Source organism: Ascidiella aspersa, chromosome 8, assembly GCF_963924565.1.
Source record: "Ascidiella aspersa chromosome 8, kaAscAspe10.2, whole genome shotgun sequence".
In the NCBI taxonomy this organism is placed as follows: domain Eukaryota; kingdom Metazoa; phylum Chordata; class Ascidiacea; order Phlebobranchia; family Ascidiidae; genus Ascidiella; species Ascidiella aspersa.
Genome location: NC_139454.1, coordinates 8,551,813 through 8,566,266, shown reverse-complemented (window position 1 = coordinate 8,566,266; position 14,454 = coordinate 8,551,813). Strand labels below are relative to the sequence as shown.

At 34.9% G+C, this 14,454-nt stretch overlaps 1 protein-coding gene across 4 annotated transcripts in view; it reads right to left on the bottom strand.

Moving 5' to 3' along the window:
* LOC146135647 (uncharacterized) overlaps nucleotides 1-5,424 on the bottom strand; it is a 32,555-nt gene extending 27,131 nt beyond the window's left edge. For 3 of the 4 annotated variants that reach the window (XR_014501564.1, XM_083395165.1, XM_083395167.1), the window contains exons 1-2: nucleotides 1,833-2,010; nucleotides 302-337 (exon numbers count right to left, since the gene is read on the bottom strand). Coding sequence is in view for 3 of the 4 variants with exons in the window: in XM_083395165.1 (XP_083251291.1) it covers nucleotides 302-337; nucleotides 1,833-1,980 (184 nt within the window). In the remaining variant the exon portion in view is untranslated. Of the gene's footprint in view, nucleotides 1-301; nucleotides 338-1,832; nucleotides 2,011-5,328 lie in introns of those variants that run through there. The other variant, XM_083395166.1, reaches the window with a different exon arrangement.
* Nucleotides 5,425-14,454: the final 9,030 nt, after the last annotated feature.

The following is a 14,454-nucleotide window of genomic DNA, read 5'->3' as shown; positions in this document are numbered from 1 at the left end:
ATTAATTGTGGGCGGCTATTTTATGGATTTAAAGGTTAATATGAATGGTTACACACAAGTCGGATTTCTACTAAGGGTGTTAAGGTATATAATAGAAATTACAGAAAGTATACGTTTATATGTATTTGGACGGGGGATATAAAATAATTGATTACCACCTCATTCAAACATAAAAAAATTAAAACAAAATTTGTTTATATAACACATCTATGAGACACTATCATCTAAAGTGTTTAAAAGTAACTTGGCCTCATATTCACCATGCAGTTCAAAAGGTTTTATGCCTATAGGTTATACTTACCTTTTGCAAATGTTGCGGTGGTCTCCGACGCAAATGCTAGAAACGAAAAATAAACTGTTTAAGAAATTTAGTATGTGATAACGTTATTGAATCGGCATCAAGAAAAAAGGGTTAGGCCCATTTTACGATATAATTTAGTCTTTGTAGAGAGGTTTTTTTATTTAGACAAGGAATAGAAAACCGCGAATACGTTTACTGTGCTTTATAGCGTAAAAGATGTCTATTTTTAGCCTGCCAGTCGCTGTGGGCGTTTTTCTAGTGCCCCATGACAGAAACAAACAATAAATTTACGCTGCTAGTTGCCAGTTGCCACGAATGACGAAAACGAATTGACAAACCAAAAATAGCAGATGACTTGAAATACAAAACTATGGCATAAATCAGCGTTTTCCAATCTCTGCGCTATACTATATAAGGTTGCCTTGTGTGCCGACGAAAAAATATCTGACATAAATTTATAAAATTATTACTTTCTATTCCGGCTTAGTACATTGAGTGAGCAGTAATAGAAAGAATACCTGACTATAGAGCCTATAATTTAATAAAAATGTGCATCAAATTTACGGTAGGGCCTATCCCCGAAGTTGCGGACTATAAAAAAAGTTCAAAAAAATTGTCGTAGGGTGTTTGGCTGTTGTGTAACCGAGCGGTCACTTAATAGCTGATGTAGACATTGTATTTTATAGTTTTAAGCCAGATAAAGTGATAGTAAATAGCCACTTTGCTGAGTTTTAGCTCGTCTTATTTTTTTATCTCAGCAACGGAAACCTTTACTTATTTCAGATATTCATTTTTACTCAATAACAAAAGTACGCGAAAAAAGTCGTCATCGAAAAACAGGAAAACACTTCAGGGCCTATTTTCAACATATGACGAATCGATAGCCGACGCACGTTAACAAATAAGGCCTCGGGTGGATGAAAAATGTATTTTAGTCTGTACGCTGAGTTTAATTACGTTTAATCACTTGCTGGATAATCTTTTAACGTCGCATATTTTGCGTGCTGTGCAATCTCGAGTGTAGCCTACCTGTGTTGGTTTATACGTTGCATGTCTAACATTTGTTTGGACTACTTACTGACTGTACTTTTCTGTAAAATCAAATGAAAAAGGTTTGAAGTAAAGTTTGCACAAATCATTTGATTGACAAAATATGAAGTAGGTTGGTGCTAAATACAAAACTGGTGTGCACGTAGGTAATAAACATACATCACACTAACACACACACGCACGCATATGCAACTGGGTCAGTTGGAAACAATAGACAAAATGCGTTCCGAATAATTTATTAATCGTTTGGATTACCAGTGATCAACACTTTTTTGCTCCAATTTTTTTTTCTATTTTTAAACTCTTTATTATATAATCTTTGAGTTACATTGCGCCAATAAAAACCATTTAATGATTTGAGAACCATTTTCATCGTACATTGTGTTTATTTAATAAAAAATAATTTTTTCCATTAGTAAACTAAGGTAATAAAATGTGGCCTAGTTATTTTTTAAAAATGTTTACAATTAGAACTATAAACCTTGGCTTGTTCCAGGCGCGAAGACACAAATTAAGAGCAGTATTTCCACAAAAATGAATCCTTCCTGTACATTGTGCCTTAAAGTAATAACTGAAGCAAAATATGTTTGTCTGTAGCGCTGTACAACATTCCAAAGCGAAACAGTCATTATGGGGATTTTCCATTTAGCGCTTTATTGTCGTTTTGCCCACAGGCTTGATTGTATGTTGTCAAGTGGCGAAGCCGGTCTTAAATGTACTGTCGTTTCTGATATAGCTTTAACCACGTGGCAATTCAACTAATACAGTTATAGGGTCTTTTGAGCGATTAAGACTCTTTCGTAGAGACAGCTAAAGACCAGATCAACAAATTTTTGGAGTGAGTGCAAAGTTTACCGGACTATCTTGATGTTGCAAGCTAAAAACCCAAATTTTCTTTGTTGTGTGATAATTAAGATTCATGAAAATACCGGTATGAATATATTTCTCGGTAGGCTGCAGCACACATTCATATATGTAGGCTACACATAGCGCACATCGAAGTGGGCTATACTTCAAAATAGCAAAATGCAGTGTTTCATTAAGAATTGTGTTGTAAAATGGAGTTATGTAATCCAATTATTTTACGTAAAACAATTTGCGTTTTGTATTGTACGTTTTTGATTTTTTTAGTTGAGTTATTGCTCATTAATTATCGGAAGAGTTTATCCATTTTAATAGCTTAACTTTACGTGTAACTTTTTTTAACCTGGACTTGACTTGCTCCAATTGTGACTTAACTTGCTATTATTTAAAAAGACTGGACTTCGCCTTAAGTTGTTTTAAAAATGACTTGACTGGGACATTTTAAATTTACACGTTTGGCAAAATGTGATATGAATCGGCCAAAACTTGATACACAAAGGATCATAGGTCTATGTGGATACTTTTGGTAACAAAATAATATTTGAATTCTTAATTGAATGATTTAAAAGGAATTTTGTTGTTACAACGGTAATAAAACTAAAGTAATCTACTTAAATTAAGTTATCCAAGTTCAAAATATTACAAGCAATCAGAAACTTATAGCCATACGACCGAACTATAATAAAAACATTAACTTAAAAAAACACACTTCGAAATAAGATCAAACTAGGAGTAACACCCTAATAGTACTAATACCGTCTAAATCGGAGAATAAGTCCTAAACCCGTCGGAATAAGACTTCAAATGGCCAAAATCAGGCCTATACAACATTTTACCTAATCCCAACCACCACCCCAAGTACATTACTAACTCCCCTAATAATTTTAACCCTAACCCAATTTCGAACCCCAACCAGGGCAAACAATCCGGTGCCAAAACAGCGGTACCGGTCAGACTAGGGGGATTATATTTCATGTATGACTTAAAGCCTTCTATTCGTTTTAGCTAATCATAAAAATCAGTTATACGCCCAAAAAACAACCGGGTCACCGTATAAACACGTTTGTAAGACGAAATGCAAACCCAGAAAATACATTAACACCAAATAGAAGTAAATTAATTTTCAAAAAGTCAAATAGACAAGATTTGGCCTGTGTCGTGTGTGATAAGAGTTATCTAACATAGGCAGAATACTGGGTACAATGTATAGCCTACTCATTATATTGTGTAGTTGAGGTTACAAATAAAATGGAAACACGGCTAATGTGCCAAGAAAATACTTAACAAAGGTGTTAAATACTCATAATATACCGTTTATAATCAGCAAACAGCAATTAAATTAGGGTTCCTCTTTTTCCCGGATTTTTTCACTCCCGGGAAACGGGATTACAAAATAAAAATTCCCGGGAAATAAAAAATTTCGTGTCCTAATTACGTCCTCATGATGTTTAAAATTACTTTATATTAGCTCCAAATATTTACTTAAGCTTATTATGTTCTGTAGTATTGCTTCTGCAATCTTACAAGACCTTTTCGTATTAAAGGCTGGACCATTATTTGCTTTTATTTAGAAAACGCGCATGCAGGTGCATTTTTATCGGTAAAATAAATTTAATTAGGATTTTTCCGCTGGTAAGCGCAAATAAAGCAACTCAGGCAACAACTTTAACAGGTTTGGTAATATTATTTTTCTTTATATTAGTCAAAAATGTTTCTAATTTGGGGGGCGCGACGTTTTTTTTATTTAGACAAGGTATAGAAAACCGCGAATACGTTTACTGTGCTTTATAGCGTAAAAGATGTCTATTTTTAGCCTGTCAGTCGCTGTGGGCGTTTTTCTAGTGCCCCATGACAGAAACAAACAATAAATTTACGCTGCTAGTTGCCAGTTGCCACGAATGACGAAAACGAATTGACAAACCAAAAATAGCAGATGACTTGAAATACAAAACTATGGCATAAATCAGCGTTTTCCAATCTCTGCGCTATACTATATAAGGTTGCCTTGTGTGCCGACGAAAAAATATCTGACATAAATTTATAAAATTATTACTTTCTATTCCGGCTTAGTACATTGAGTGAGCAGTAATAGAAAGAATACCTGACTATAGAGCCTATAATTTAATAAAAATGTGCATCAAATTTACGGTAGGGCCTATCCCCGAAGTTGCGGACTATAAAAAAAGTTCAAAAAAATTGTCGTAGGGTGTTTGGCTGTTGTGTAACCGAGCGGTCACTTAATAGCTGATGTAGACATTGTATTTTATAGTTTTAAGCCAGATAAAGTGATAGTAAATAGCCACTTTGCTGAGTTTTAGCTCGTCTTATTTTTTTATCTCAGCAACGGAAACCTTTACTTATTTCAGATATTCATTTTTACTCAATAACAAAAGTACGCGAAAAAAGTCGTCATCGAAAAACAGGAAAACACTTCAGGGCCTATTTTCAACATATGACGAATCGTAGCCGACACACGTTAAAAAATAAGGCCTCGGGTGGATGAAAAATGTATTTTAGTCTGGACGCTGAGTTTAATTACGTTTAATCACTTGCTGGATAATCTTTTAACGTCGCATATTTTGCGTGCTGTGCAATCTCGAGTGTAGCCTACCTGTGTTGGTTTATACGTTGCATGTCTAACATTTGTTTGGACTACTTACTGACTGTACTTTTCTGTAAAATCAAATGAAAAAGGTTTGAAGTAAAGTTTGCACAAATCATTTGATTGACAAAATATGAAGTAGGTTGGTGCTAAATACAAAACTGGTGTGCACGTAGGTAATAAACATACATCACACTAACACACACACGCACGCATATGCAACTGGGTCAGTTGGAAACAATGGACAAAATGCGTTCCGAATAATTTATTAATCGTTTGGATTACCAGTGATCAACACTTTTTGCCCCAATTTTTTTTTTCTATTTTTAAACTCTTTATTATATAATCTTTGAGTTACATTGCGCCAATAAAAACCATTTAATGATTTGAGAACCATTTTCATCGTACATTGTGTTTATTTAATAAAAAATAATTTTTTCCATTAGTAAACTAAGGTAATAAAATGTGGCCTAGTTATTTTTTATAAATGTTCACAATTAGAACTATATACCTTGGCTTGTTCCAGGCGCGAAGACACAAATCAAGAGCAGTATTTCCACAAAAAATGAATCCTTCCTGTACATTGTGCCTTAAAGTAATAACTGAAGCAAAATATGTTTGTCTGTAGCGCTGTACAACATTCCAAAGCGAAACAGTCATTATGGGGATTTTCCATTTAGCGCTTTATTCTCGTTTTGCCCACAGGCTTGATTGTATGTTGTCAAGTGGCGAAACTGGTCTTAAATGTTCTGTCGTTTCTGATATAGCGTTAACCACGTGGCAATTCAACTAATACAGTTATAGGGTCTTTTAAGCGATTAACACTCTTTCGTAGAGACAGCTAAAGACCAGATCAACAAATTTTTGGAGTGAGTGCAAAGTTTACCGGACTATCTTGATTTTGCATGCTAAAAACCCAAATTTTCTTTGTTGTGTGGTAATTAAGATACATAAAAATACCGGTATGAATCTATTTCTCGGTAGGCTGCAGCACACATTCATATATGTAGGCTACACATAGCGCACATCGAAGTGGGCTATACTTCAAAATAGCAAAATGCAGTGTTTCATTAAGAATTGTGTTGTAAAATGGAGTTATGTAATCCAATTATTTTACGTAAAACAATTTGCGTTTTGTAATGTACGTTTTTGATTTTTTTAGTTGAGTTATTGCTCATTAATTATCGGAAGAGTTTATCCATTTTAATAGCTTAACTTAACGTGTAACTTTTTTTAACCTGGACTTGACTTGCTCCAATTGTGACTTAACTTGCTATTGTTTAAAAAGACTGGACTTCGCCTCAAGTTGTTTTAAAAATGACTTGACTGGGACATTTTAAAATTACACGTTTGGCAAAATGTGATATGAATCGGCCAAAACTTGATACACAAAGGATCATAGGTCTATATGTGGATACTTTTGGTAACAAAATAATATTTGAATTCTTAATTGAATGATTTAAAAGGAATTTTGTTGTTACAACGGCGATAAAACTAAAGTAATCTACTTAAATTAAGTTATCCAAGTTCAAAATATTACAAGCAATCAGAAACTTATAGCCATACGACCGAACTATAATAACAACATTAACTTAAAAAAACACACTTCGAAATAAGATCAAACTAGGAGTAACACCCTAATAGTACTAATACCGTCTAAATCGGAGAATAAGTCCTAAACCCGTCGGAATAAGACTTCAAATGGCCAAAATCAGGCCTATACAACATTTTACCTAATCCCAACCACCACCCCAAGTACATTACTAACTCCCCTAATAATTTTAACCCTAACCCAATTTCGAACCCCAACCAGGGCAAACAATCCGGTGCCAAAACAGCGGTACCGGTCAGACTAGGGGGATTATATTTCATGTATGACTTAAAGCCTTCTATTCGTTTTAGCTAATCATAAAAATCAGTTATACGCCCAAAAAACAACCGGGTCACCGTATAAACACGTTTGTAAGACGAAATGCAAACCCAGAAAATACATTAACACCAAATAGAAGTAAATTAATTTTCAAAAAGTCAAATAGACAAGATTTGGCCTGTGTCGTGTGTGATAAGAATTATCTAACATAGGCAGAATACTGGGTACAATCTATATAATCTACTCATTATATTGTATAGTTGAGGTTACAAATAAAATGGAAACACGGCTAATGTGCCAAGAAAAGACATAACAAAGGTGTTAAATACTCATAATATACCGTTTATAATCAGCAAACAGCAATTAAATTAGGGTTCCTCTTTTTCCCGGATTTTTTCACTCCCGGGAAACGGGATTACAAAATAAAAATTCCCGGGAAATAAAAAATTTCGTGTCCTAATTACGTCATCATGATGTTTAAAATTACTTTATATTAGCTCCAAATATTTACTTAAGCTTATTTATGTTCTGTAGTATTGCTTCTGCAATCTTACAAGACCTTTTCGTATTAAAGGCTGGACCATTATTTGCTTTTATTTAGAAAACGCGCATGCAGGTGCAATTTTATCGGTAAATAAATTTAATTAGGATTTTTCCGCTGGTAAGCGCAAATAAAGCAACCCAGGCAACAACTTTAACAGGTTTGGTAATATTATTTTTCTTTATATTAGTCAAAAATGGCAATTTTTTTAAGTTTCGCTATGTTGTCGAATACCCGGGATTGTAAAAAAAATTCCCGGGATTCGGGATCGTAATTTTGCGGGAAATCCCGGGAATTTCCCGTCGAAACATTCCCGGAAAGGAACCCTAAATTAAATACAACACAGTTTGCTAATATATGTAATACAACATAATATTACAAATAATAAACAACGTCTGTTTAAAGCTATTTCACAAGAAATTGTGATGGATAACTGTACAAATAAAACAAACGAAAACATTGTCCAAATACTAATTCATCCTAAACGTTCCAGGACATTGACCTAAAGTTTGCCCGAGGCTATAGCGCTATTTCTGATAATATGAAAATTTGAAAACTTAACGCATTTAAGGAAATGGCGGAATGTCTGTGCCTGGCATTACTACACGTTAGTCTGTAGCACAATTACATTTGATAGACACACAATTTTGATCAGGTAAAGGTTATCTGCAAGTAATGAAAAAATGATTAGGTCGCACTGCACGGCTACATTGAAAGTAAATGCTATACAATAGATCACAGTTCACAACTAGTAAATGCTATATAATGGATCACAGTTCGAATACCTAGGCCAAAATTGAATTTTAACTATTTTTTGGGGTTTATAGTGGCTAAAAAATTTAAAAATAAATAGATTTTTAATGAACTTCTCTGACAAAGTCCACTGGCAACTTCTTTGTGTCGCAACACCATGCCCAAAAATGACACGCAACTTCGGGCCACGTCCGTATTTGCCTGCTAAATCATCGAAACGGAAAATATTATTGGGAGCATATGGAAAACGACAAACAAGACCCGTTGGAGGAATATAGTTAACTACCTAATACCACTCTGACAAAATTTAGCAGCACTGCGCTATTGTAAAATACAGTAGTACCGCACTATACCCCCCAGGCAAAATGTACAACAACCGCATACTCAGTCTAAATTTACAACTGTTTTTTTGCTCATATTAGGCCGGGCAACTGATAAAATAGCTATCAACCGACCAAAAAATCATGCATTACTTTTCAGGCCAATTGCGAACATAAGTTATAGAGATTGTGACACGTGATTCAGCAAACCTACACAGGGATTCTACAACATAATATTTAAAAGTGATCAAGGGGCGACAGTTTTAAAAACTTCTTACATTTTGTTTAACCACGTTAATTGGGGTAAAGCTTCCGCGCTCATGATAATTAATTAATTAGTGTGGTTGCCTTATTTGTGTTTTCAACAGAAATTGTCCGATGCTGCTTTTGCATTGCCATTTTCCGCCGAAATTGTTTCCCAATCTTCCGGACTTTTGTTTTCCGACGTAAGTTAAGCCGCATGCTACATTATAAATATACATCTTGCGCGTATTAGTAAATTTGGATTGAATGAAAAATATTTTAGCCTATAAGGAAACGTGATGCATTGCCACAGTAATTTACGCTAGTGATTCTCAGCATTTTATGAGTGGTAACCTCATTACATGTGCTTTTGTTATTTTGCGTCCACTCTATTCACGTTTCAACAAACTCTCCCTTCGGAGGCGCACATTACTGGATAATTTTTCGTCGTGCTGCAACACATCTGCGTTAATATGATTCGATCTTTCATATTCTTTAAAACCTTTTATAAACTTCATCAAACAGAAAGCTGATGGTGATTTAGCGTCAACTCTCTTGGTCGAGACAGCAGTCCAACTTACCGGAGCCCCTTCTCCCGAGGTGAGCAAGCTTGACGACACAGCCAGTGACGTAGCATATTAAGATTATCAAATGATTTTTGCATCGATCTTTTTTGGCAAGTGACGTTGTTAACAAGTATTGAAAAATACGGTAGGTGAACCCTTATAAACCTAAAAACTGACATACGCGGCCGTTTGTCTTGCAGAGCCCTTGTTTCGACCTTCAAAAGATCGAGAAAAAACTCGGATTCTTCAAACGAAGTAAGACGTTAAGTTACCACACATCAACTATGCAATTATATATTTCATAAATTACTGCGTTAGTTTCTATAAAGAATGCTATTTTGTTGTTTTACGCGTTAAACTTATGCATTAAATCGTATATCATATTTAAATTTTAGCACCTTTCTCTTGGCGATAAAACACCTCATGCCAGAAAGGTTGTTCGGAAAAATCCTCGACCGATGGTGCCTGGTGAATTAGCAATTGTTTTTCCAGGCAACACTTTTGCATCCTACAGTGTTCCTCAGATAACTTAATGTTCATTTTAATATGCAAATCTGGTTTTGTTTGTTTGTAATATGCCGTTGGTTTTCATACAATAGGACCCTTATTATCTACAAATAATATAATAAACAAGTAATATCTATATATTATTTATGCCCGTACTCCAACGCTTGGCTTAAACGCCCTGCTAAAATTTCGTCCAGTCCCTATTTGAACTGTGCGAACTACAGGTGTTTAAAGATTATCGCGATCGGTTATAAGTATGAATTTCGGATATCGTCAATTTAAACCAGAGGTTCCCAACGTGGGCGGTACCGCCCCCTTGTGGGCGTTGGCGAGTTACAAGGGGTCGTTTTGGGTCTGTTTCTAATTTGGGGGGGCGCTGAGCTTTACATAAAATAAATATTATAAAAACGGCCCACAGAGACCTTTCTAAGTTTGATTGTTACCCGTGACAAGAAAAGGTTGCCGACCCCTGATTTAAAGTATTGGTGCAGAAAGTTGAATTTTTCCTGGTGACATAACCTGGTGAATTAATTAATCCATAAATTCCCATAGTGAATGTATGTTAGACAACCTAAAATTAGATTGACAGCTTATCGAAACGAATGTGAAGACAATATGATGTTATACAACGATCAATATAATACTTTACTGTAAAGCAAGGTGAAGGGGGCGTTATGAAATAATATTAAGCCCAAGGGGACAGTAGTGTCAAAAAGGTTGTGAAACACTGATTTAAACCCTTAACCACATAATCAGTGACATCAAGTGTAGCATCGCTACAAAGGTGAGATCAAGGCCTATCCCAATTTGTTGGTTAAACGGTTGGCAAATGTTTTTATCTTGTAATATTTGGCGAATAATAATATTCAATATTGATATTCTTTTAAGTTTTTATTTATAAAATATAGAACTGTCTTAGTGTGGTGGTAAAATATATTTTCTTAAATTCTGAATAAATATGTTTTTTATGCCATTGAAATTTTAGTATGAGATAGGGCGAGATTTTGTAGGTTCGCTAGCTCTTGGCTCACGAATGACATCATCAGAGAGGTATTAATGGCTTGTAAAGTTAACATTATTGAATTCATTGAGGTGAACTCAAAAACAAAAATTGTCGACCGTCCAAAACTAATAAAACACGTGTTTTACTCGGCTTTGAATCGCTGATGGTATCCAACTCAACATTGAAAGTTGGGGAAAGTAGGTCGCCTGAAACACAACAATCATCAAGCCTCACTTCGCTTGCTGTTGCTTCAACTTGGTACACAGACGACTCTGCATCATTTTGTATAATCGGAAGGAACTGAAAGAAAAAAAAGTAAGGTAAGCCCATGGACAAACATGTGTATGCGGCAGAACTGAATTGCCTGCTCCACGAACGTCGAACCGATATCAATTACGTCAACATTATCTTGCACTAAAGCCATGTGGCTACGTTTCTGTGTCGATTTATATAATGAAGTAAACATTTAACTTACCTCCGAACTACTGTATGATGCAAAAGAGTTGTCATGAAAAACAACTGTCAGTTTACCAGACACCAACGTTCAAACGAGTCGAGGTTTTTCCGACCAACCTTAGTAGAATGGGATGCTTCATCACCTAGGAAAATTTGCTTAGATTTAAACAGGAAATTTTGCCATTATTGGCTGTTTTTCCTCAATTTTATGCGTAAAATATAAAAATAAACTTTGATATAGCAATGAACGCAATAATTTATAGTATGAAAAATAAAATTACAGAGTTGCCATGTGTTAGTTTAACGTCTTACTTGGTTTGAAAAACCCGAGTTTTTCTCTTCGATCTTTGAAAGGTTAAAACATTGCATTTATCATAACGTGTTTGCTGAATTTTAGGCCATTTTCATGATAACCTGTATGGGGCGATGTAAGGCTTAAATGTTACAATATTCCAGCCTATATAATGGGTCAAAAACGATGGTTTAAAACTTTTTTGAAAACTTAAAGACGGCAACGCAAGCTGATCGGGTAAAACGTAGCAACTATAAAAACTAATGCTTTACTAATGGTTGTTTTTTCGAATCTCAAAAGACAAATTTATAATGAAATGAAAAAGGTCTTATTTTAAATTCGGAACAAAACTTTTCGGAAGTTATAGCTGGGTTAGTTGGAAGAACAGTACCAGCACTTATTTAGAAACCAACGTAACCTGAATGCACCTGCTATGAATGGATAACTGTGTTTAAATGTTTAATTGGGTGCTTTTAAAAAACAGATAAGCAAAGAGTAAAAATGCATTTCGTATGAGTTCAATAAAATTTATCTAAAAATAAAATTTAAATGCGTTTTGTTTAGCCTGTAGATTGCATTTCACGAATACCGTTGCAGGATTTCGTTAGCAGGTTCCAGCTGTTTTCAACAAAAAGCTTTGAACCGTAAACGTAAACATTAGTCGCATTTGAAAAACTTACTTCAACAGAAGAGTAAATCCAAACACGGCCTTGTCGCCTCCCGATCGGACAAAAGCTAGGTTTTCTGTTTTCGTTCCATGTTTACGTTTCCAATGATACGAAGGAACATCGCTCTCTTTTGGCCACAGGCTAAGCCTGCGTTTTGAATTCTGAAGCGCAACAAGTGCTTTGATGAATCTGCTGTTTTTCACAGTTAAACACAAAAAAAATTGTTCACATCGAGGGTAGTCGACGGTTATCATAAAAGGTTAAATTGTTTGATCTCTTTTGACAGTTAGACGTCAACCTAAATAATTAACTCTTCTTCCTTTATAAAAAAGAAATTAGGCCGGAATGATGTTTAATGAGAACAAAATACCCTCCTTAATGGGAATAAAGTAAACCAGAATGAGGGGCTATGTTTATAAAAACCTGCCGAAAGGTAACAAAACATTATAAATGCGCAACAATATGTGCGATCCGTTTGTCCAAATCCGATTTCTGTGTAAGTTTAAGGGTTGCCAAACGTCCAGATTTGTACGTGGCATTTCGTGAACAACATTTAACGATAAAATCTGTTTTAAAAACGTGTAACGGGTTGTTAGAACGTACAATAAGAATCATTTTAAAGCAGTGGTTAAACGTTTTCACATTGCGGACCCCTTTTAGGCTTTCTTGAAATATTGGCTGACCACTTAAATGTTTTTCAGAACAATGTTTAACAGCTGTTAAAAAAATATTTTTAATAGATTTTGAAAAGAGATCTATTGTCGCACCAATACAACTTTTCAGCCTATAAAAAGGAATGTTCTGCCGACGCCCCTTTCCCATGGACCTCTAGTTTGAAAATCTCAGCTTTTAAGTTCAAATTCTAAAGCTAGAGAAAATTTGCAAAAAGTACGTCGAAGCATTCTACTTTAATTTTGCAGCATCACCACATATTTTAGTTTTGTTTATTGCTGTGATCTCCATTATTGTCCAAAGTATTTCCCAAGATCAGTAACTGTTGTAACTCTGGTGTTAATGCCATCCAGAATAAACTACAAGTTTTTGTTTCCCTTTTAAACAATCGCTCTCCAAATCAGAAATCCATATATATTTCTGCTTTTGGCCTATTGAGGGATGACCGGCAATATCGGTTTAAAGTTAATACCTGACGGAGTAATGTTATCGGAACTGGTCCAATACTAGTTGTAGGGATGACCGACAATTGTAATCCAATACAAAATTAATCCAAATATTTCAGCTATATTTTGCGACGGTTTAAACCCTTGGTCGTCACTGGAGGTAATTAAAACCTCTTATCAAAAAGCAAATTGTGACAAAATAATAACTACGAAATCTTATTTAATTGTCAAATATGTCGCTTGTTTGATCATGGTAATGACGTTATTCAGTATCAAACGGCATCGCGGTACATTTTCTCCAAAGTTTCGAGTCGTAAAACTTGTAAATTAATTATCGGATATCTCTAGTTGGGCCTAAATAGTTACTGGAGTGAGCGGCAAGAAAAAGTAAACTTCGCAAGCCGTTGGATCCTTTTTGGAGGACAGTTGCGTGCCTCGATACTTGAGAGTGTAGTTTTGAAGGAAAACCGAGCCTTCGAACGTCTCAAACAAGCCACGGACGTGTGTGTTGAATTCGGAGATCACCTGTAATATTGACAAGTCGTCCAGACGAAATAGGTAAAGGTTAAGACTACATTGGCTAAATGATGAAATTCAATAGAAAACAGGTTTTGCTCACCTTTATTGAGTACTGTTGAGGACCCGATTTTTCATTTAGAAGAAAAAATTCTGTAAACAATTTTTTATTGCAAAACTAAGGCATAGATTATCCGGTGGCAATCAACAACTAACAATCTATATTCTGTCAATACCTTTAAAATGTTCTGCTAAAAATCATCCAAATAAAGGACCATGCCACTTTTCTAAACAAACTCCAAATTAATTGTAGTTAACTCATCATATACACAATGGACTTTTCCTTCCGGAGAGATTGTTTTTTCTTCAAGACTATTTAATTATTAACGCTACATCTAATTTGCCAACATTTTACTGACCTGTGAGTTTTGTTGTGCACAACAAGTTGTCTATAGGCTCGTCACCAATTTTGAAGTACAACTGAAATGCAGAGGGGTAACGTCTTAAGCAATGGTAAGCAAAACATCTACTTAAATTGCGTTGACTCTATTCATATCGTTTCATGACTAACTTCACTTTTTGACACTGTAAATTACCATTAGCCTTCTGCGTTGATGATGACATTTTATTGGCACTTATAACGTGACTCGTTTGTGTACCACACAAAATGTAGGGCACTTGTTAAAATCCTAGCAATCCGTTTTATTTCGCCTTGTATATAATTTACATATGCATATATATTTTTTGTTAATTTAGTTAGAATTGAATAAACATATTTGTGCAG